The 21,929-nt window shown below is 34.7% G+C and overlaps 3 protein-coding genes across 3 annotated transcripts in view; all 3 read right to left on the reverse strand.

The window, feature by feature from the left end:
* LOC125808691 (protein NO VEIN-like) overlaps window positions 1-9,648 on the reverse strand; it is a 33,785-nt gene extending 24,137 nt beyond the window's left edge. Inside the window, exons 1-3 of the mRNA XM_049488347.1 lie at window positions 9,163-9,648; window positions 7,515-7,852; window positions 858-1,542 (exon numbers count right to left, since the gene is read on the reverse strand). Of these exons, the coding sequence (XP_049344304.1) occupies window positions 858-1,542; window positions 7,515-7,852; window positions 9,163-9,648 (1,509 nt within the window). The remainder of the gene's footprint in view (window positions 1-857; window positions 1,543-7,514; window positions 7,853-9,162) is intronic.
* Window positions 9,649-15,326: 5,678 nt separating this feature from the next.
* LOC125808692 (uncharacterized) lies at window positions 15,327-15,893 on the reverse strand. The gene has a single exon (XM_049488348.1). The coding sequence runs from the start codon at window positions 15,891-15,893 to the stop codon at window positions 15,327-15,329; it is 567 nt and encodes a 188-aa protein (XP_049344305.1).
* A 4,560-nt stretch (window positions 15,894-20,453) lies between these two features.
* Window positions 20,454-21,247, reverse strand: LOC125808786 (light-regulated protein, chloroplastic). Its single transcript, XM_049488448.1, has 3 exons — window positions 21,033-21,247; window positions 20,733-20,894; window positions 20,454-20,601 (listed from the first exon to the last, which is right to left on the reverse strand). The coding sequence occupies exons 1-3, from the start codon at window positions 21,194-21,196 to the stop codon at window positions 20,526-20,528; spliced, it is 402 nt and encodes a 133-aa protein (XP_049344405.1). The 5' UTR covers window positions 21,197-21,247; the 3' UTR covers window positions 20,454-20,525.
* Between the last annotated feature and the right edge of the window lie 682 nt (window positions 21,248-21,929).

The following is a 21,929-nucleotide window of genomic DNA, read 5'->3' on the forward strand; positions in this document are numbered from 1 at the left end:
CCAACTACGCAAATACCACAAATAGGTGCTCAAAAGAAACAAAATGTTTTTAAAAAAATCATCAGAATATTGCAAGAGGCAGGCGAAGGAATAAAGTTTTGAAAAGAAAAGACAACTTTTTGTTTTTGTTTTTGTTTTGAGAAAGGTAATGTTCTTGCATGCTATGACAGCTGTTTCTAAACACACAGGGACGCCATAGGGTAGTGCCAAGCTATATCTGATTCGCTCAGGTGCTAGCACAAGAAAGGAACAACCAAGGGGCAGGAAAATGGTAAAAAACTATCTTTGCTTGCATTTGGTGGACAATTGCAAAGAGAAAGTAATTCCAGGTATTTGAAGATAAAGCCAACTCTATTCAGAATATCAAGTTTTAACTGTACACTTCTGAATTCTGATTAGTTGTTGGAGTATAGAAGAATTTATAAATGATACAGAATCAGTATTAGAGCTCATAGATTCTCTACAAGTTCAGAAAGGAATCAAAATTTTGCTTTTTGCTCTGCACATAGCCCTTCAGCAGTAAGAAAGTGAGGTATCAATAAGACATTAATCTTTCTCAAGAAAGAGATGAAGATTTTTAGTGCTCAAATGAAAGAAGATACAAATGCATCTATTAGTTTAACTTCTCAAAGAACTTGAACCTTTTTTAGGTATAAAAAGGATACTGTAAATCCTCTTTGGTAGTAAATCCTGTGTAAGTCTTCATTTTGAATTAGTTCTCTTCTTAGGGTAGTGGCAAAATTAACAAAAATCCAATATACAAGCCAGTTAATTTGAGACAGTGTCATTTCCTAGAGATAAATGTACGAGTTCAATATCTGTTGTAGGAAAATTAGAAGCGAAGTCATAAATGATACCTCATCCACTCTGTTGATCCGACATGCCTCCTTCCAAGTGTTAACGAACATCTTAATTGAATCATCATCAAGTGAGAAATCATTTGAAACATCTGAGCCTTGATTCCACATCTTATCAACTTTCTTTTCCTTTTTTTTCCTGCTAGTAAAAAGCTTTGACTGAACCATATCTCTTTTGGGTATTTTTTCAGGTAAAGCCAGGGAACTCTGAACCCCATCATATTTTTTTTTTCTGTTGAATTCCCCAATATCTTCACTGTTTTTATCACTACCACTAGCGGTGTGTGGACTAATCTCAACTTCAGTTTTCAAACCCAGCCGCATCATTTCTTCAGATGCTGATGGGTAAGGATATGCGGTTGATCTATCTGAGCTTTTGATATTTCCAACTGGGAATTTGCTCTGGCTATGTGAAGCACTTTCATCCTGATCATCATCACTGTTCTCATATTCTGAACCTGATATAAACCTAATGTGTTTACCACAAAGCTCCTCCTCAGCTGAGGAAAATGTTTTGATACATTTACACATGGTACTAATATGCTCATCGAACTGCTGCTCCTTTACAGGTAGTAGAGCGTGATTCCTGATTTTTTTGCTCGATTCTTTTTTCACTGTACGAAGATATTTGTTCACAGGACTAGTTTCAAACTGTCTTGCTTTCTTGATAAATGCAATATGCATCCTGAAAGGGCAAGGAAGAAGTATACATGAGAAAATACCAATGATCAAATTCTGTTGAATATAGAACACAAATGCCACTTCCATATCAACTACTACATGTCCAGAAACTAGTCAGCAGCAGATGTAGAAGAAGCATAAAAAGCACATTTTAACTTGAGCTAGCATATATTAAACCCGCAGACACGAAAATGCTAAAGTCATTCTTCATTTACAAAGATTAACTATATTTTATCATTCCTCAAAACATTCAATACCAAGACTCAATGAAGTGATAATAATAGGTGACAAAGATAAGTGTCTACTTCTTCAAAAGATGGGAATAAGGGTCTCAAGTGAGGAAGCTGCTTGATATTCTAGTCATTTCACTTCTAAATTAATCACTGGAAAAAAAGGACAACCAACTGCTCGTAGGTGAGAATTGCCCAAGACTATATAAGTAGACAATTATCCACTTATTAAGTTGATAGACTCACCATTTCCCTCTTACTGTTTCTTTTCAGTATTCACAGCATAGAAGACCTACATTTGAAGTTTTGGGCTAACCTTCACAGGTGAGCCCCACATCATTCTAGTGGTGGTCAACAGTTTCAGCTTCAACCTTCTTTTATTTGAAAAAAAATAAGCTTCTACCTATATTTATTTATTTTTTGAGCAAGATAAAGTTGTATTCCTCAGCAATGTGGGTATGCTGTCAACCATCAAAAAAATTACAGTGCAAGTAATCATAATTACAAAGAGTCTAAGAAGTCTACTAGCTGTTCTACCTCATCTATACCCTCTTCTTTACACCAAAGATATAAAGTATTAATGCAATTTTCTTTTACTTTCTGCATTGGATTAATAATATTTTCAAAACATCTATTATTTCTTTCCTTCCAGATTGACCACCATATGCAAGAAGGGACTATGCTCCACCATTTTTTCTGTTTTTTACTCCCACCTCTCCTCATCCAGCAGGTTAGAAGATCTGCTGTATGCTCAGGCATCACCCATGGTTTTTGGAGGATATTAAGAAACATATGCCACACCTGAGAAGTCACTCTACAATGAAGAAACAAATGACTATTTGTTTCCTCCTTTTCCTTGCAAAAGAAGCATCTTGAGACAATCTCAAAACCTCTCTTTTTCAGTTTCTCCTGAGTCAGACACGCTCTTCTACATACCGTCCATGTGAAACACTTGATCTTGGTAGGAATATTAAATTTCCATATTTGTTTCCAAGGTCCAGGGATGTTCCCAAGTTGTGAGGATAAATTTCTTCTGTACAATCTTCCAACTGAAAATTTCCCATCCCTATCATGTTTCCATCTGATTGTATCAGGGCTGGTATTTAAACAAGAGAAATCATTCAATCTTTGCAGTAAGCTGGCAACTCTCTCAACCTCCCAGTCATTTAGAAGCCTCCTAAAGATGATATTCCATCCTTGGTTAGTCCAGGTCTCAGCAATAGATGCTTCAGGGTTGCCACAGAAAGAAAATAAATCTGGAAAATCCTCCATGAGTGAGTTCTGGCCAATCCATTTGTCTTTCTAGAATAGAATTCGAGTCCCTTCACCCACCTTGTTGCCTATGCTCCCAGACAATTTAGGCCACAAATTTATTGATAGTCCTCCAAACTGAGACCCCATATGTGCTAGTCACAGTATTGGTTGTCCATTGCTCAGTCTGTCCATATTTGCTAATGATAACATTCTTCCAAAGAGCATGATCCTCTTTACCAAACCTCCACAACCATTTTGATAATAGAGATATATTTTGCAGCCCTAAATTCTTGACACCCAACCCACCAGATTTCTTACTGAGTTGCACAGCTTGCCATTTGACCAGATGAATACCCTTTCCTTCCTTGTTACCCAACCAGAGGAAATTCCTCCTCAACTTATCCAATCTCTCCTCCACTTACACAGGTAGGGGGAATAGAGACATAACATAAGTTGGTAGGGCATCCAGAACTGCATTGATCAATGTATTTCTTCCTCCCAGGGAAAGATATTGTGTCTTCCAAGTGGCTAATTTTTTCTCTATTTTCTCCACTATTCCATCCCATATCTCTAACTCTTTGTGGTTGTTACCTAGTGGCATCCCCAGGTATGTAGTAGGTAGATATTCTATTTTGCAGATCAAAATATTTGCTAGGCACTGAATATTAGTTACATCCTTAACTTGAAACATACTGCTCTTCCTCCAGTTCACAGAAAGCCCTGAACTGCCTCAAGAACTATTAATATTATCCAGATAAAACATACCTGCTCTTCCTTGGCCTCACAAAAGATCAAAGTATCGTCTACATAGAGAAGATGGCAAATCTGCACATCTTCTCCAGCTTGGTTGCCCACCTTGAAGCCTTTAGCCAGTTCTATTGAGTGGCTACCCTCACCATACTATTAAGTCCTTCCATAGCTAAAATGAAGAGGAAAGCGGAAAGAGGATCACCTTGTCTCAATCCTCTTTCTGAGGGACAAAAACCAACAGGTTCTCCATTCACCAAAATAGAGAACCTAACAGTTTTAATACAAAATTCTATCCACTTCAACCACTTTTCTCCGAATCCCATTTGTTTCAAAATATTGACAAGAAAATTCCAATTCACATGATCATAAGCCTTCTCAATATCAAGCTTACACATGATCCCTGGGGCTTCACCTTTGATCCTTGAGTCTACACATTCACTTGCTATTAGGGCTGCATCTAGAATTTGTCTACCCTGGATGAAGGCCATCTAGTGTCTGTTGACTAGCTTGCCAATTACCTTTTTCATTCTTTCTGCCAGTAGCTTGGCAAACACTTTATAAATTCCTCCAATGAGACTTATTGGTCTGAAGTCTTTCAGCTCGACTACCCCTGACTTCTTTGGAATAAGGGCCACATAGTTGGCATTGAGACTCCTCTCAAATTCATGTCTCCCATGAAATTGATTGATTGCCTCCATAACATCATATTTCAAGACTTCCCAGAAATTTTGGAAAAAACTCATGGGGAAGCCATTACGGCCTGGGGCCTTGTCACTAGCACATGATTTGATGCACTTCAGCACCTCAGCCTCCTCAAAATGGCTCTGCAACCAATCTCTTTCTTCTTCGCTAATAGTATTCAGACCTTGCAACTTGAAATCAGGCCTCCACCGTTCAGTTTCCGTGTATAATTTCTTATAGAAACTGGTGATTTCTCTTTTAATCTCTTCTGGATCTGAAATTAAGTTCCCCTCCACCAATAAAGTATCAATAGAGTTGTACCTTTTGTGGGCAGTTACAATCCTGTGAAATTTTTTTGTATTTTTATCACCTTGTTTGAGCCATTGTATCCTAGATCTTTGTCTCCAAGCTATTTCTTCTTCTTTAGCCACCTTCTCAAACTCCATAGCTAGGTGAACCTTTTGAAGAAGTTCATCCTCTGAAAGCAATCTCAGTTCTTGGGTTTTTTCTAGGTCTGCTAACTGCTGAAGGATTTCCTCCTTCCTCTGTTTCCAATTGTTTCTGTGTGTAACTCTCCATTCTTTCAACTTCTGTTTCAGCATCCTTAATTTAGAGACCAGGATGTAAGATCCTGTGCCGTTCACATTGAAGGCATCCACCATTCCTTGATCTTCTCAGCAAAACCATCTACTCTCATCCCACCATTGCTCGAATTTAAAGTATGACTTCTTAAAGTTTAGGTCCCCACAATCAAGCATAATGGGATTATGGTCAGACCCTAATCTAGGCAGCAAATTCTGTTTGATTTGAGTGAACACTTCATCCCATTGAGATGAATATAAAAATCTGTCGATTCTGGACACTGATGTGTGAGTGTCGCCTCTTCTCCAAGTGTAGGTATCCCCCAAAAGTGGAGGGTCAATGAATTCCATCTCATTTATCCACTCTGTGAATTCATTCATGGCCCCTGTTATTCTATTCCCTTCTGATCTTTCATTCGGGTATCTTGTGACGTTATAGTCACTACAAGACACCCATGGTCCATTACAAGCCTCCTTGATGTTGATCAACTCTTGCCATAGTTCACTCCTAGCAACAGTATCACAAGAAGTATATACTGCACTACCAGGTAAGCACTTGGTTGATGCCTTCAAACTTGACAGTCAGGCTTTGGTTTGCATCTGCTACCACCTCCCCTCTCCAGTATCTCTTGTCCCACATCACTACTATCCCCCCACTCCTTCCAATTGCGTTCAAATGACATTCCCCCATCCACCTATTTTGCCATAATTGTCTATACACTTGTGTCTCATTCTCAGTTAGCTTAGTCTCTACTAACACACAAATATCTGCCCTCCATTGTTGTATTGCTCTTCGTACTAACCCCATTTTTTCTTCACTGTTTACCCCCCTCACATTCTAGTTGAAAATTTTCAGATTCATTGGTTATTGGCGGATGATATTCTCCCTCTGTTCCTTGGCTCTCCCTCTTCAAATTTAACATGAAACTCCAGATTCTTGATCTCTTTTGGTATGGGATCGGTTGCAGCTGGTAGACACAACAGATGTCTCTTTTTGTTTTAGTCCCGCCCCCCTTTTTTGATCAATTCTCAAAAAAAGATCAAACCCAAAACCAATCAAAGTTCTTTTGCATTGGAATGGCGCCCGCCGTAGGTGACCACCATTCCAGCTCCATGTAGTGGTTGTTTCTCTTCCATCTTCCTGCTAGGACGCTTTCAGCATCCCTTCTTGATTGAAATTCGAACAGAAACTGGATCCCATTCATATCGAATACTTGGATGTTGAAGATGCCTTTCCATGTTTGATGAGCCCATCTCCGAATCTCATTTCAAGATGGGATCTCGTCACAATCAGGGAAGCTTCCCACAAAACTTCTTTTCAGTGGTTCTGTTCCTTCCTTGTTGTTCTTCTCCAAGGCTTGGGAAGAATGGCCTGCACTCCATCTGTTTCTATGAATGACATCCTAGTAACTCCCCTTTCCCTTCTCCCCTTTTGTACTTGTTTTCCCGTATCTGCATTTAATTCTTGTGGCTGTTTGGCACCATTAATGAAATTCTCAATTTTATGCATTAAAGTGGTCCACCCTTCATTAAATGCAATTCTGGTAAAATAATCACAGACCTTTCCTCTCCATTAACTGTAATTACAGAAAGAAAGCTCCCAAATTTATTGAACTTCAAAGTGCAATAGATATGGATAGCCTTATCTCTGCATCTCCAAGTTTTAAATGATTTCCCTTTAATTTCTGAGGCCTCCTTAAACCTTTTACACAACCAGATCAAAGCAGCTCTGCTCAAGATCATCCTATGCATGTATAATCTCACTCTCTCAACCCATTCAAACCGTATTTAAAAGTGTTGAAATATTTTTTCTAAGCTCGCCTCGTTTACTCCAAGACAAGTCTTCATTGAGTAATGTATTGAGGATCATGAATTGTAAGTTGAAATGTATATGCACTACTACACTCCATTGTTGCCACGGATGTTCGAGATTTGATTACGAAATGTGTTGGATAAGTATGGCTTATGTTAGTCAGGTCAAGATAATCACCTAGTTTGGGGGTGTGACATATTCCTACAACACATATGGCATACCCTGAGATGAAGCTATTCTACAATATTTAATGGAGCATAATTTTTGCAAAGCCCACACCCCCCATGTACCCTACCAAGTGTCGGGGTCAACAGCAAAGCTAATTTCAAAGATTTAATTGAACAAAATTTTTAAGTAATAATGTACTCCTTCTGTTTCAAAAAAATGGTCTAGTTTGACTTGGCATGGAATTCAAGAAAATAAAGAAGACTTTTCAATTTTGTGGTTCTAAATCAAAGTTATGTCAAATATATGCCAAAACACCCTTAAATCTTGTGGCTCTAAACATGTCACGTGGAAAACTGAAATTAAGTGTAGCCAAAAAAGGAAAGGGGTCATTCTGTTTGAAATAGACTAAAAAGGAAAGGAGGTCATTCTTTTTTAAATGGATGAAGTAATATTTAATTAAACACAAATAAAATCTTTTGAGCGAAAATATGCCACAAACCCCAAGCTTTGAATCCGCACACTGAGTTTCTCTGTTGTACCAGCGGATTTCTTCTCGGTAATGAAGTTCAAGAATTCATCTATCTCTACTCTTCGTCTTTTATCAGCATCCATGTACTCAGCAAGGAAGGATATGATCTCCACACTTGTTATCCTGAAAACTTCTGACACACCAGGACTGATAGAAAAATAATGGATAATAAGTGGGTGTTTCACTAGTGGACCCAAATCCAGCTCTTCAAACTGCTCCACCCCCTCATTCCTGAGTATTGCTACTTCCAAATCATACAATGTGGTAATTCTTTGAACAGCCACAAAGCAATGGATGAAGGCATTAATCTAGAGAGAAACAGATGGGAAAATGAAAATTTAGTATTTCATAAAACATATTAGCATGAAAGAAAAATCATCCACCTATTAAAAAATTTGAAAGTTGTCCAACAAAATGCGAATTTTAAGATTGATGACCTCAAAGCTTCACCCTAATTTCACATTGCATTGGGAAACTGATTTATTGAACTCATCCGGGTCATCCTTACAACTTGAGGATAATGTAACCCTACGTGAGGTACGGGGTTGGATAGAGCCATTCAATGGGTAAGTTGGCACATCAACAAATGTAAAATGTAAAATGTAAAATGCAAAAACAAATGCATCTAAGAGTTGAAATGAAGCCTAGTACACAACAACACCCAATGAATTGAGGATAGCCTCCAAAAAAATTGAAGGAAATAAATCAAAATGAGGTACAGAGAAAATAAAAGTGTAGACAGCTAAGATTAAGCACTACCCATGTAAATGACCAAGCTGAGCAAAAGGACTGCATATGAACAGTCTCCATAACAACTGTCTGCAGGTTTCAAAATCAAGTAGCACATAGTTCACTTTAGTTAATTTTCTCATGACAAAGGGAGGAAAAGAAAAAGCTGTATAAGGGGAAAAAAAGTAAAACCTATTAACAGTCAGAACACTCACTTTCTCATGTTTAAGGTTGACAAATTCACCTCTGGATACCTTAGAAGTAATGGGATAAAACTGAAAAAAACTTCACAGTAGTCTAAAACATCTCAAGTCAAATATCAAAATGAGACGATGACCAAAATACTAAAAAAAAAAATGCCCTTTGTTCAAATTTATACATCTTACTTTTTACACTCGCCCATAAACATTTTACTTAAAAAGCCAATAATTAACAACCTGCTACACCAATGGCAGAGCTAGGAATTCTAACAAGGTGATTGAGAAAATCCTAAATGGCACACCAAGGATTTGAACCTGTATTTTCTTTTATGTTGAAGGGATTCAAAATTTTACAATGTTAAAACAACCTCTCTTTTTTTCGAAATGCTTTGATATGCCTTTCCTTAAGCCGAGGGTCTATCGGAAACAAACTCTCTACCTTCCAAAGTAGGAGTAAGGCCTGCATGCATACTACCCTCCCCATACCTCACTTATGGGCTTACACTTGCTATGTTGTTAAAGATACTGTTTTTATCCTATATATGCAGTATAATTCTCCCATGAATACCCATCTTTCCATGTGGCTCCGCCACTTCCTACAACAATTTAAGCTATTTACATTGTATGTGTATCGAACATAAATTACTAAAAGTGAGTACAAAAATCATAAAAGATAAACAAATTTGTACCTTCCCATCGGTAACAATGAGTTGAAAGAGAGAAGGGACTTGTTGCATTCTAATACCCAAAGAATCCCAAGAATCAACTTTAAGCATAACTAAAGCAGCTTGTGAAACTTTCCAAGCTGAAACATTTTCACCAGCCTCTAAAAGGTCTCTCCGTGCCTTAATTACAGCTCTATCAACTCTCTCAACAACTTCACCATGACTACTCCTTGATGAAAACTGAAAACCCGGGCTTTGGTGAAATGGAGTATAACCCAAATTAGAGCTTTGATTTGGAAAATATGAGTTTTGGGGTAAGTAGTAGTTTTGAGATTGAGAAGAATGAATATGATCGGAGTTTTGATGAAACCGTCGATGTTGTTCCCGTGGCTGTGGTCGCGACTTCCGCCGGCTTCTACCCTGATGTGGTGGCGACCTCCGCCGGCTTCCGCCCTGAAGTGGTGGCGATCGCCGCCGGCTTCCGCCGTTGTCCGGTGGCTGTCCGTACATTATTGAGCAAGCGATGAAATTCGAAGGAGAAAATGATTAAAATAGTCCTGGGTTTGAATTATTTTGGTCCTTTAACTATACCATCGGAAAAATGAGATAAGAATGCCTCACAAGTCTCCAATTAAAAAAAAGGGACAGGTGGGGCCTCTTCATCTCTTCCTCAATTTAATTAACTCTTAATTAATATATTGGACCAAATTAGTATTTTTTTAAAACTTAGGAGGCTTTATTTTAAATTGTGAAGCATATTAAGAATGGAGAAAACCTTTTAACTTATTCAATTTTCTTTTCAAAACTGAAGTTACAGATTCTCCAAGAACGGGACTTTTTTTTTCAAAAAAAAAATTTCTTCATCATCTTCAAAATCATCAAATCTTCTTTGAGTTTGTTGTGTTTTTCTTTTCAATCAGTAGCTTCTAATACAAGGTAAATTTTCTTCTCTTTTCTATTTCAAAGGATAAGATTAGGGTTTAATAAAGAAGAAAATCATCATCATCCCTCATCTTGCTATTATATGTTTTTTTTATTTTTACATTATATTTATTCCGTTTGAACTTGAAATTAACTCAAAAGAGCATTTTTGATAAGTATAAAAAATATTTTGTGTCCATTCTTCAGCTGGGTTTAGTGAATTCAATTTAGTTGTTTCAGCCAACAACTTAAGTAGTTGTTTGGACAACTACTGAAGTTGTTTATAGAAATAACTTTATATTTTTGTTAATACAGAAATTGTCCAACAACTTCCTGTAGTTGTCCGACGATTCAGAAGTTGTCCCAACAACTACTGCAGTTGTTAGACAATTGTGTTTAATTGTTGGTCAACTGATTAGTTGTAGGACAAATAATTTAATTATTGATCTATAATGTACCACTATTGCTCCTTTTTTGTTGATCATATTCAGTTAATTTCTTACTATTTACTAACTTTTAACTATTTTAGTGTAGTTATAATGCATCAATATAAGAGGAAGAGAACTGGAACATCTTCATCCAATCCAAATGCTAAAGAAAATGTTGAGAGCTTAACTGCTGCTAGAAAAAGAGGTACCACAACACTTCAAAGTATCGGTGGACAACCAGCTGGAGAAGAAAAAAGTGATGAAAAAAATAGTAAGAATAACAGTGACCTATCAGGTGAAGAAAAAAGTGATGAAAATAGCAACGAAAATTCAAGTGAAGAGAAAAAAGATGGTGAGAGTCATGGAGATGAATCAGGTAGAGAGGAACAAAGTGAAGAAAGTGAAAGTGAACAATCGGATGAAAAAGAAGAAGAAGGTATTGAATCCTCTCCAAATTATGTTAAAATCATTTCCAATGATAAGTATAAGTTTAAGACCCACTTGAGTGTGTCTGGGTCTTATGATTCAAGCATCAATGCAAGAGTTGGTTTTGGAGCTCAATTTGTTGAGTTTAGAAAGATTTTAATCGCACAAAAAATTGAAAATGATTTTAAAAAATCTTGTTTTGGTCACTTTTTGAAGTTGGATCAATCTGTAGCAGTACAACTTCCAATGAAGTTAGTACATGGCCTTTGTCTTCGTCGTATATTTTCTGAAAAGAAGAAAGAGGTTTGGATTGATTATAATGGTTTGCCTCTTTGTTTTGGCATTAATGAATTCGCTATTATGACTGGACTTCGGTGTCATTCCCTACCTCCTCTAAGTCAACAATTAGCGAAAATTGGAAAAGAAGGTGAAATTTTGGTTGATCTGGTGGGTCAATCTGCAAATGCTGTTGTACTCATAGAAAAGATGAGTGATCCATGCTTAACCAAAAAGCAAAAGTTTGCTATTAGTATGGTTTGGTTTTTGCATTGTGTATTGTGTTCAAAAAGTGCAGAAAAGAAGATAGAAACTCATTAGCTAAAGATGGCTTCCAAAAAAAGTGTGTTCAATTCATATCCATGGGGTCGAGTTAGCTTTGATCTTATCATTAGCTATCTTTTGAAAGAGCTAGATTCAACCAAATCTCAGTATAATCTTCATGGATGTCCGTGGGCGTTCGCCGTAAGTAATTAAATTGATGTTTTTATTTTATAATTTTTAGTTAAATTATTATTTGACTTTATTATCTATATTAAGCTATTTTTAATATTATATTGTAGGCTTGGGCGTTTGAAGCTATTCCGGCACTTCAACGATTGGCCAAGGATTCTTCACCTGAAAAATCAATTCCAAGAATGATTAAATGGATGGCTGGAACACCTGCTTACAAGACAAATATTGATCCTATTTATCAGACAAAAGAACAAGTAAGATTATATCTACATAATATTAGTAGTTGTGTTATGCAAAAGTTAAACAAGTAGTGTAATTATTGGACAACTGAACTTGTTGTTCCGTCAACTATTCAAGTTGTCCAACAACAGTAAAAGTTGTAAACATACAACTTAGCTATTATTGTACAACTAAATTAGTTATTTCAAAAATATTATATATCTATATAATATTAATTGTGTTATGCAATATTGAAATACTACTGTATTATAAGACAACTAAACTTGTTTCCACAACTACTTTAGTTGTCCAACAACAATAAAGTGATTTCCACAATCACATATTACTGAAGTTGTAATTGGACAACTGATTCAGTTGTTTTTAAATTATGAATAACTTTTTTTTTTAAATGCAGATGCAAAATCAGGTTGTTCACCCTTTTCTTTTTCCAGCAAACATAGAGAAGGAACAAATTTATGTTCAAGATATTGAGTCATATGAAGATAGTTCGGATCCAAAAATTGATGCTTTAAAAGAAGAGTTGGCACTTGTAACAGCTATAAAACTTAATATAACTGTTGTTGAAGAACGTCTTGAGATAACTGGTGGAGAGAATAGTGTTGCGAGAAATTATGGAGTTGAGAGAGATGGTGATGGCCAGATTGCTTTAGATACTTGTAGATCTTTTGGTGGAGTAGGAAGAGATGAATCATATTTAGCTAATCTTGGTAGGGGAGAAGATACCCCTGGTGTGATAAAAACAACAAATGTGAATGCCTTCAATATTGATTGTTGCTGTAAATGTGAAACATGTTGTGATAAGTATGAAACTATTTTGAATGAAGTAAAATCTTTGTCAACAAAGTTAGATGGGCAGCAATCAAAGAGGACTATATATCCGAGCTATGCAAGAAAATCTCCTTATACTCCTGCGTTAAAAAGAAGGTTGGCCATGATTTCCAAAGCCAAAAATGCAATGAAGAGTAGATTGGAAGTGAATTTGTACAAACCTCTTGATGTGGAGAAAAGAGAGATTTTTAGTGTCTTCATTAGCAAAAAGGAAGAGGAAAGAAAAATGTATTTGAATGGTAGATTTAATTATCAGGACTTGGTGAGCATGACTGATCCATATTTTTTGTTCGAGTGCAAGGTAAATACTACTATATTTTTAATTTATACAATAATTTATTGATATTGAATTGACTCTCAACTTTATTTTGGCAGCATGTTGATGAGATCTTGTCCCTTATGCGCAAGAGACAGATTTGGTATCCCAAGCACTATGACCAAACATATTTTATTTTAGATCTAAATTTCTACAACACCTTGTATGATCAGTACAACAACTTGAGAGAGAAGAGTTTAGTGGATGGTGCTCCACCAATGCATGAGGCACTCACATCGTTTGAGATGGACGGTGACATACTCAAGTACTGTAAGGGTGAAATTCCCTATCCATATGGCCGAAAGTGGAATGGAGCAAAAAGAATTTACACCGTGATGAACATAAAGAATACACACTTTATTGCACTTGAATTTTTGATGGAGAAGGGCTTGATTCAAGTTTATGATTGCAATATTCATATGTGTGATGAGCCAACTTTTCTTACATTGATTCAGCCCATTCTCGAATTGTGGCCCAAACTACTCAAGCAGAGCGGGATGTTCAATCATTTGTCTGAATTTTTTTTGAATGATGCATGGTCATATGAGCGTCTAAAGAATGTGCCAAGTAACAATTCTCATGCGGCATGTGGACCATATACCTGTGTTTTTATTGATCACTTGCTTATTGGGATAGATATGAGTTGCCTTAATGACAATGAGGTGGATAATTTTAGGATGAAATATGCTGTTGCTGTGCTTGAGAAGGAATTAATTCCTTGAGAGAGTAGTTGTGTACAAAGTTGATTTTTGCACTTCATTGACAAAACATTTGGATCAATGAAATTATTGTGTTAGTTTTTTATGTAATTATTTCAGTATTTTGTGTTTTTGTTATTAATTACTACTTTTATTGTCTCTACAACTGCTTCAATCGTCCCTGTAAGTGCTTCAGTTGTTCGTACAACTGGTTCAATTGTTCCTACAACTACTTCAGTTGTTCGTACAACTGGTTCAATTGTTTCTACAACTAGTTTAGTTGTTCCTGCAACTGGTTTAGTTGTTCCTCTAATTCTTTAGTTGTTTTGCACAAAATTACGTAGTTTATACTTAATAATTCACAAAATAACTTGATCGATCTTTAATTTTTACTAAACGACTTAGTTTATACTTAATAATCCACAAAATAACTCGATCGATTTTTAATTTTTACTAAACGACTTAGTTTATACTTAATAATCCACAAAATAACTCAATCGATCTTCAATTATTGTTAAATTACTTAGTTTATACTTAATAATTCACAAAATAACTCGGTTGATCTTTAATTTTTACTAAACGACTTAGTTTATACTAATAATTCACAAAATAACTCGATTGATCTTCAATTATTGTTCAACGACTTAGTTTATACTAATAATTCATAAAATAACTCGATCGATCTTCAATTATTGTTAAACGACTTAGTTTATACTTAATAATTCACAAAATAACTCGATCGATCTTCAATTATTGTTAAATTACTTAGTTTATACTTAATAATTCACAAAATAACTCGATTGATCTTTAATTTTTACTAAACGACTTAGTTTATACTTAATAATTCACAAAATAACTCGATTGATCTTTAATTTTTACTAAACGACTTAGTTTATACTAATAATTCACAAAATAACTCAATCGATCTTCAATTATTGTTAAACGACTTAGTTTATACTTAATAATTCACAAAATAACTCGATCGATCTTCAATTATTGTTAAATTACTTAGTTTATACTTAATAATTCACAAAATAACTCGATCGATCTTCAATTGTTATTAAATTACTTAGTTTATACTTAATAATTCACAAAATAACTCGATTGATCTTTAATTTTTACTAAACGACTTAGTTTATACTAATAATTCACAAAACAACTCGATCGATCTTCAATTATTGCTAAACGACTTAGTTTATACTTAATAATTCACAAAATAACTCGTTCGATCTTCAATTATTGTTAAACGACTTAGTTTATACTTAATAATTCACAAAATAACTCTATTGATCTTCAATATCAATGCGAAATAATTTTAATAATTATAAAAATTGTCCCAACAACTATTAGAGTTGTTAGACAACTATGCGAAGTTGTTGGACAACTGTGAGAAGACGTTGGACAATTAAAAAGTTGTTGGAAAAACTAAAGCAGTTGTTTAATAATGTGCAGTTAATTGAAAAACTTGACCCCTTCAACTGTATCCGTTGTCCAACAACTTTTGAAGTTGTTGGTATACATCTAATAAAAATCTTAACTACATAATTGTTTGAACTAATCATAGCATCTGTAAATACATGTTATGCATACGATAATAACTCATGAAACTACACCATTACTTGTTCCTGCAACTTCATTCGATCTCGTAGGACATGAAGTTTTTTTGTGGCCAAATCTTTTACATAGAGAGCATTTATTTCTTTTCTTTGAAACCACTTCTCCTATAGTAGGTACTCGTTTCAGCCGCTTCCTTCCCAGTTTAGTTTTCTTTTCAGGTGGAGGTATTACTCTCTCTAAAATTTCCAGAGGAAGATTCCAAAATTCTTCAGCTGGCACTGGATAGATTGGATCTGCATATGCAAGTATATATGACTCTACCTTATAATACGGAGAAGAGTACTCATAAATCATCTTGCCATATTCATATCCAAATTTGTGTCTGAGCGCAGCCATAGCATGTTGACAGGGTATCTTATCCAAGTCAAACTCTCGACACGAACATATTTTACTTCGAAGATGGACCATTGCGATTCCATTGTCCGCGGTGACGCTGAAGGTGTCTTCATCAATTTGATGGACCAATAATTTATTTCCCAGATTCTTATTAGCCATTATTTTAGTTTCAGCTGAAGGAACGAAGGTGGTTTTTAACTTGGCGTATGCCATTCTTCTCTCATGAAATTTTTTCCGACCATCTCTTGCTTATATCATTGAACAAGGCAATAATGGGATATTCTCTTGCTTCATTGAACATTGCATTAACAAACTTAGCAATATTTGAGGTCAATACATCATATCAGAAATATAAAAATTCAAAAATATCAAAAATTAAAATACAAACTATTGCAGATTTTTAATAACTATTGTAGTTTTGAAAAGAACTGTTTCTAATGTCGCACAACTTCTGCAGCTGTTGAAACAACTATGAAAGTTGTCCAACAACTATAATAATTGTTCCAACGATTATAATAATTGTCCCAACAACTACAATAATTGTTCGAACAACTATACTAATTATTTCAACAACTACAACAATTGTTAGAGACCTGCAATATTTATGTTTGAACTAGTAAGAAAGTTTACCTGTTTCCTGGAAAATATGCTCTACTCCATTTGTGAAACCCAACATTCTCAAGATAATCAGCGACCTCCGCATTGATAATTCGAATTTGTTCAAAATGGTCATGGAACACATCTCTCCGATATGCTTTTGTTGCATGGTAATAATGTCCAAGAAAAGTTCCACAATGAAAATTTTTACGGGCATTTTCACCAAGATGCCTCGTGCAACATCCATGGTATGCTTCAGAGTAAAATTTTGATAGTGTTTTTTCTATGCTTGGATGCCTATCAGAAATAATGCACAACTCTGAAGTATCAGGGACTATGTCCAACAATTTCTCAAAAAAGTACTCATATGCGGCATCACATTCGTTATCTACTACACAAAATGCAACAGGAAAAACATGATTTTCTGTATCCTGTGCGACAGCAGACAACAAAACTCCATCGTAACGACCTCTTAAGAATGTTCCATCAACGGCTAAAACTTTTCTCATATGCACAAACCCCCTAATCCAAGCTCCATAAGATGCAAAAAAATATTTGAACTTTCCCTTGTCATTAAGCTTTAACGATGTCTTGCTTCCTTCATTTATAGTCATAAGCATATGACGATAACCATCTAGAACTGCATATCCGTGCTCCGGTGTCCCTCTTATCATAGCATTTGCTATCTCACTGCTTTTCCAACACTTCCAGTAACTAATCTTGCAGCCCAAATCTGCTTGCACTATATTTTTTATGTCTTTTGTGGAGGGACCTTTTCCATTCAAGTAATTAGGTTGTATGTATTCTGCAATGACATCTGCTGAGGCATGTGAATGATGACTTGTAAGGTGTTGTGCCCCACATGAGTGAATGTTGCGATACTTTGTAATTTCAAATCTATTACAACTTTTAAGTTTTGTAGCTCGCAACCACCAATCACAATTCTGATCTACACATCTAGCACAATACACATCTTTAGAACTCTTCACAGCTTTGAATGTTTGATCTTTCTTCACGGAAGCAAGCTTCAACAATTTAGTTAATTCTTGCTTGTCCTTGAAAATTTTACCCTTATAAAAATCTGTGCCGTCATCATCTGTGTAGCGGCTACCTTGTGTTGATATCGAATGTAGTGAAGCTTCCTCATTTATAGGAATATCCATTGTAACAGAATGCTCTTCATCATTTACAACTGAATTTGTAGTCTCTATAATCTTCTCAACCACAGATATCCTTAAAATTGGCCTACTTTGATCATCCAAAAAAAATCGCAAATCAAGATCGTTTCTTATCCTAGAAGGAGCTCCTTTTTGCTTTTCAATAAAGCCAAGCATGTAACTAATAGAGAGATCATTTTTATCACAATCTAATTCAAACCTAGAAACAATGATGTCAACCAATTCATCGTACGTAACATTCTCGCTTATCTTTATCGGTACTGTCTCTCGGCCCTTCGAACGCCAAGTATAACGAGTAGGATTCTCCACCCATTCACCATGTAAATCAACTCCTATTATTATATGGTCTTCCATAGAGGGAAACAATACCTGGAGACATCACAGGTAAGACATTCATCAAAGAACTGCAAAATTGCAAAAGAACATTGATTGCTTGTTTTACATCTATTTAGTTACCTCACAACTATCAACAATTGGCATAAAAGTTTAGTAGCTTTGGAGACTGCTATAATTCTTCAATTATTTATTTCAACAATTAATACTTTGTCCACAATTATATTACTTGTCCTAAAAACTAATCCGTTGACCAACAACTGAACACAACTGTCAAACAACTGCAGTAGTTGTTGGGACAACTTCTATAATCGTCCGATAACTACAGACAGTTGTTGGACAACTTCTATAATCGTCCGATAGCTACAGACTGTTGTTAGACAATTTCTATATCTGACAGAGATGTTTATTTATTTCTACAAACAACTTCAGCAGTTGTCCAGACAACTACGAAAGTTGTTGGCTGAAATAATCAAATTAGATTTAATAAACCTAGCTGAAGAATGGACACAAAGTAATTTTTATACTTATCAATAATTCTCTTTTGAGTTAATTTCAAGATAAAACGGAACCAATGCAATGCAAAAAGTTCAAAAAATTTTGGTATCCATTTTCACAAAATTTTCTTGATAGATCTTCTCATAAACCACATATATGCTTACAAATTAAGAATGATGAAGATGAAGAAAAAGAAGAAGAAGGGAATTGAGAAGCATACTTCAGCCTCGTTGAAGATTTGGTAGTTGTCCTTCAAGCTCGTGTTGAAGACGCTGCAGGTGAGAAAAATTTCTTCTCATATATTTTAGTGAAATTTTAGGTATTTTGAGGTAAAAAATATAGGGTAAAAGTGTAAAAGTTAAAAGTTTGGGGCTGTTGAGGAAAGATTTTTTAATTTCATTAATGTTAATTATATATTTGTCACTTCTACCTAATATTTAAAAGTTGGAGGACTCCTACCTAATTAACAAACTACTTTGTCACTTTTAATACACTATCCCTATACCATCTTATTATAATAGTCCTTAATGTATACATAAAAAGTATTATTTTGGTCCTAACTGAAAACATAAAAAAATCTGTCAAGTTTAACTGTGGGTCCCACACTCTTCTTCCTCCCTCTTTCTTCCCCCATTGCTTCTCCTTCATGTAGCTAAATTGCTCCCTGGGTTAAAAACACTCCTCCATACATTCCCTTTTCGTACCGTCGGCGATATATTTGTCGGCGTCACCGGCATACCTGACGTCGGAGGACTTGCCGGCATCGACAGAGACCTCTGGTACTTGCTAGATCCTTGTCCTGATTCTCCACCTATATACGAGATCAATTCCAATGCAGAAATTTAAGTTATAATACTGGATCTTCATCAATTATCTTTACATCTATACAACTTTAATTTTACTTCATCAATTTTCCCCTAAATTTCATGCATACAACAAAAATGGATTTTACATATGTATATTAATTTTGTGAGAATTAAGAGTACCGGTTTGAACAGTGAGGCTCTTAACAGTTTTTTTTATATGTTCTTCCCCATTGCTTCTCCTTCATATTCTTTTTTTGAACATGAAGGAGAAGCAATGGGGAAGAAAGAGGGAGAAAGAAGAGTGTGGGATCCACAGTTAAACTTAATAGAATTTTTTATGTTTTTCGTTAGTTGTTAGGATTAGGACCAAAATGATACTTTTTATGTATACATTAAGGACTATTTTGATAGAATGGTATAGATAAAGGATCAAAATAATTCAAACCCTATATATGAAGGATTATTTTGATTATTTTCTCAAATTCGAAGGGTTTAAGAGTTTTTCTTATTTATTTACTCAAACGGCTATGGGTAAATGAACCGCCAAAATGAGATGCTTTAGTTTTTTTTTTTTTTTTTTGGGTAATTCGAGAAATATACGTATATATATTATATATCTATCAGCTATTTTTAAAAGTAAATGCTAAGTTAATTTGAGAATTCGTGTATAATAACAAGTGAGGAAGTTTTGGATAAATTCTCTATCCCCTTTCTTATTTTTTAATCAATGTACAGTATATTTATCCTCGAGATCGTGTGAATTAAGTAAAATCTTCTTTGACTAGTAAGACCTTGATCCTGATGTGTTTTGGATAACATTTCTAATAGATACCTCAATTTGTATGGAAAATGTATCGCTCATAATTACTTTTAAATATCATGTATTTCAAATAAAATTCATTTACCAACATGACAAATATTGGAGCACGAGAGAATAATATCAATGCTTCTCTTTAGTTTGAGTTTTTTCTTTATTTGGGCTTAAGATAGATAAATGTGAGAAAATTCATAAATTAATAGATATTTGTGTGTTGTTTGTTGTCTGTCATATTATTAGTCATAGTATTGCTTCTATAATTTCTTGTTCTTTGATTTTTATTACTATACATTATTTCTTGTACCTCGATTATTCTATTGGTTTGGTGTACTTTTCATTCTGTTACTATCAGTTATTTTTGTTATCATCCGACCTTTTGTATTTCCGTTACTTTTTATTCGAACTGCTTTGATTTGTTTTTTCTTAAGCCATCGAGGTCTATCAAATTTATAAATCATTAGTGCTATTTTGTAACATCCAACTAATAGTAATTAAGACAAACAAATTGAAACAACCAGAAAGTCCAAATAATATTCAAATAGAGTAGCATAAATTCACTCATGTTATTAAATAATTATCTACATATAGATATGAACAATAATCAAGAGTACTAGTCTTAGTAAACTCCAGTCTGATAGTCTGCTTCACAAAATTCTCCCCCAAGATCATCACAAGCTTCTGATAAGAATACACTGCATGAAAGAAAAAAAAATCAACATTACAACACTTCACATATATAGTCAAATCAATTTTTTGACATTTTTTTAATGTCAAATCAAATGATATTACATAAATTAGAACATAGAACAGAAAGAGTACGTACGTTTTAGGTTCATTATAGGCAAGATATTCTCTGTCTACACTCTCCGTAGATGGAGTATTGCTTGAGGCTGAGGGTGTAGATTTTGGTTTGGTTTCAGGATACATTTCAACATCACAAGCTTCTCCTCCTATTGTCTCACAAGCTTCAGCAGGAAACACTGATCTGAATATATATCAAACATATTATAAGACAACTCTAAAGTACAGAACTCTTTAACGACTACATTATAGATGCTATTATGTTGTTCATATAAAACAAGTTTTGAATTAAAACATAATTATGATAGAATTCGAGTCTTACGAGTTCATGGAGCTATAGTCAACAGTGGAAGTGTCAACTGGAGTTGCTTTAATGTGAGTAATTTTGAGATGAGTTGAAACACATCTCAAAGGTGATGTTGCTAAGGGCTTGGGAGGTTTTACTAGGGGAATAGATGATGTTGTAAAAAACAAAGCTGCCTGCATTTTGAGATGTGATTAATTCAATTTGATTATGTATGTACTAGGAAGGTTGATGTTTTTGATGGAGTAGTGGGACTTCTAATATATAGGGATTTTATATTGTGGTGAGCTTATTAAGTGGATAAGGTGTGGAGAGATATTTTGTAACTAGATAAGGTTTAATGGTTGATTTTGTTTGTTTATAGGGAGAATGAGAAAGGTTGGGAGTTATTTGAAATGTCATAAAAAATCTTGTTTGTTTTAAGCTGGCGTTTGATCATAGATTTTGAAAATTTTATCGAAGTAAGATTATACCTTTTTCTGATGCCACTTGTGGGATTATAATGAGTATGTTATTGTTATTGTATCTTCAAATATATGTTTGACCATGAAATTTAATTAGATTTTGAAAAGTTAATATCAAATATTATTTTTCAAGCCAATTTTTGAAACTTCAACTCATAAAACTTCATTTTTCAGTCCAAATATAATGCACGTTCAAATATAACTTTAAATTCCAAAAATTAAAATTGTCAAGTTTCAACTTCGAAATCTAAGAATCGAGACAATTGACCCAACATAGACGATAATTGTTGATAATTTGTCTTTCCTAAGATATTTGACGCAAGAAACAAATTAGTTACGATCCTTGGTCTCTTTCAATTGTTACTTCATGTGTTCTAATTTTCTTCTTAATTTGTAATTAAGAAAATGACATATTTTTACTTCATAAAACTTTTTATCTTACCATCTTCAT

Source organism: Solanum verrucosum, unplaced genomic scaffold (genome assembly GCF_900185275.1).
Source record: "Solanum verrucosum unplaced genomic scaffold, falcon-dt-bn FXZP01000218.1, whole genome shotgun sequence".
Classification (NCBI taxonomy): Eukaryota; Viridiplantae; Streptophyta; class Magnoliopsida; order Solanales; family Solanaceae; genus Solanum; species Solanum verrucosum.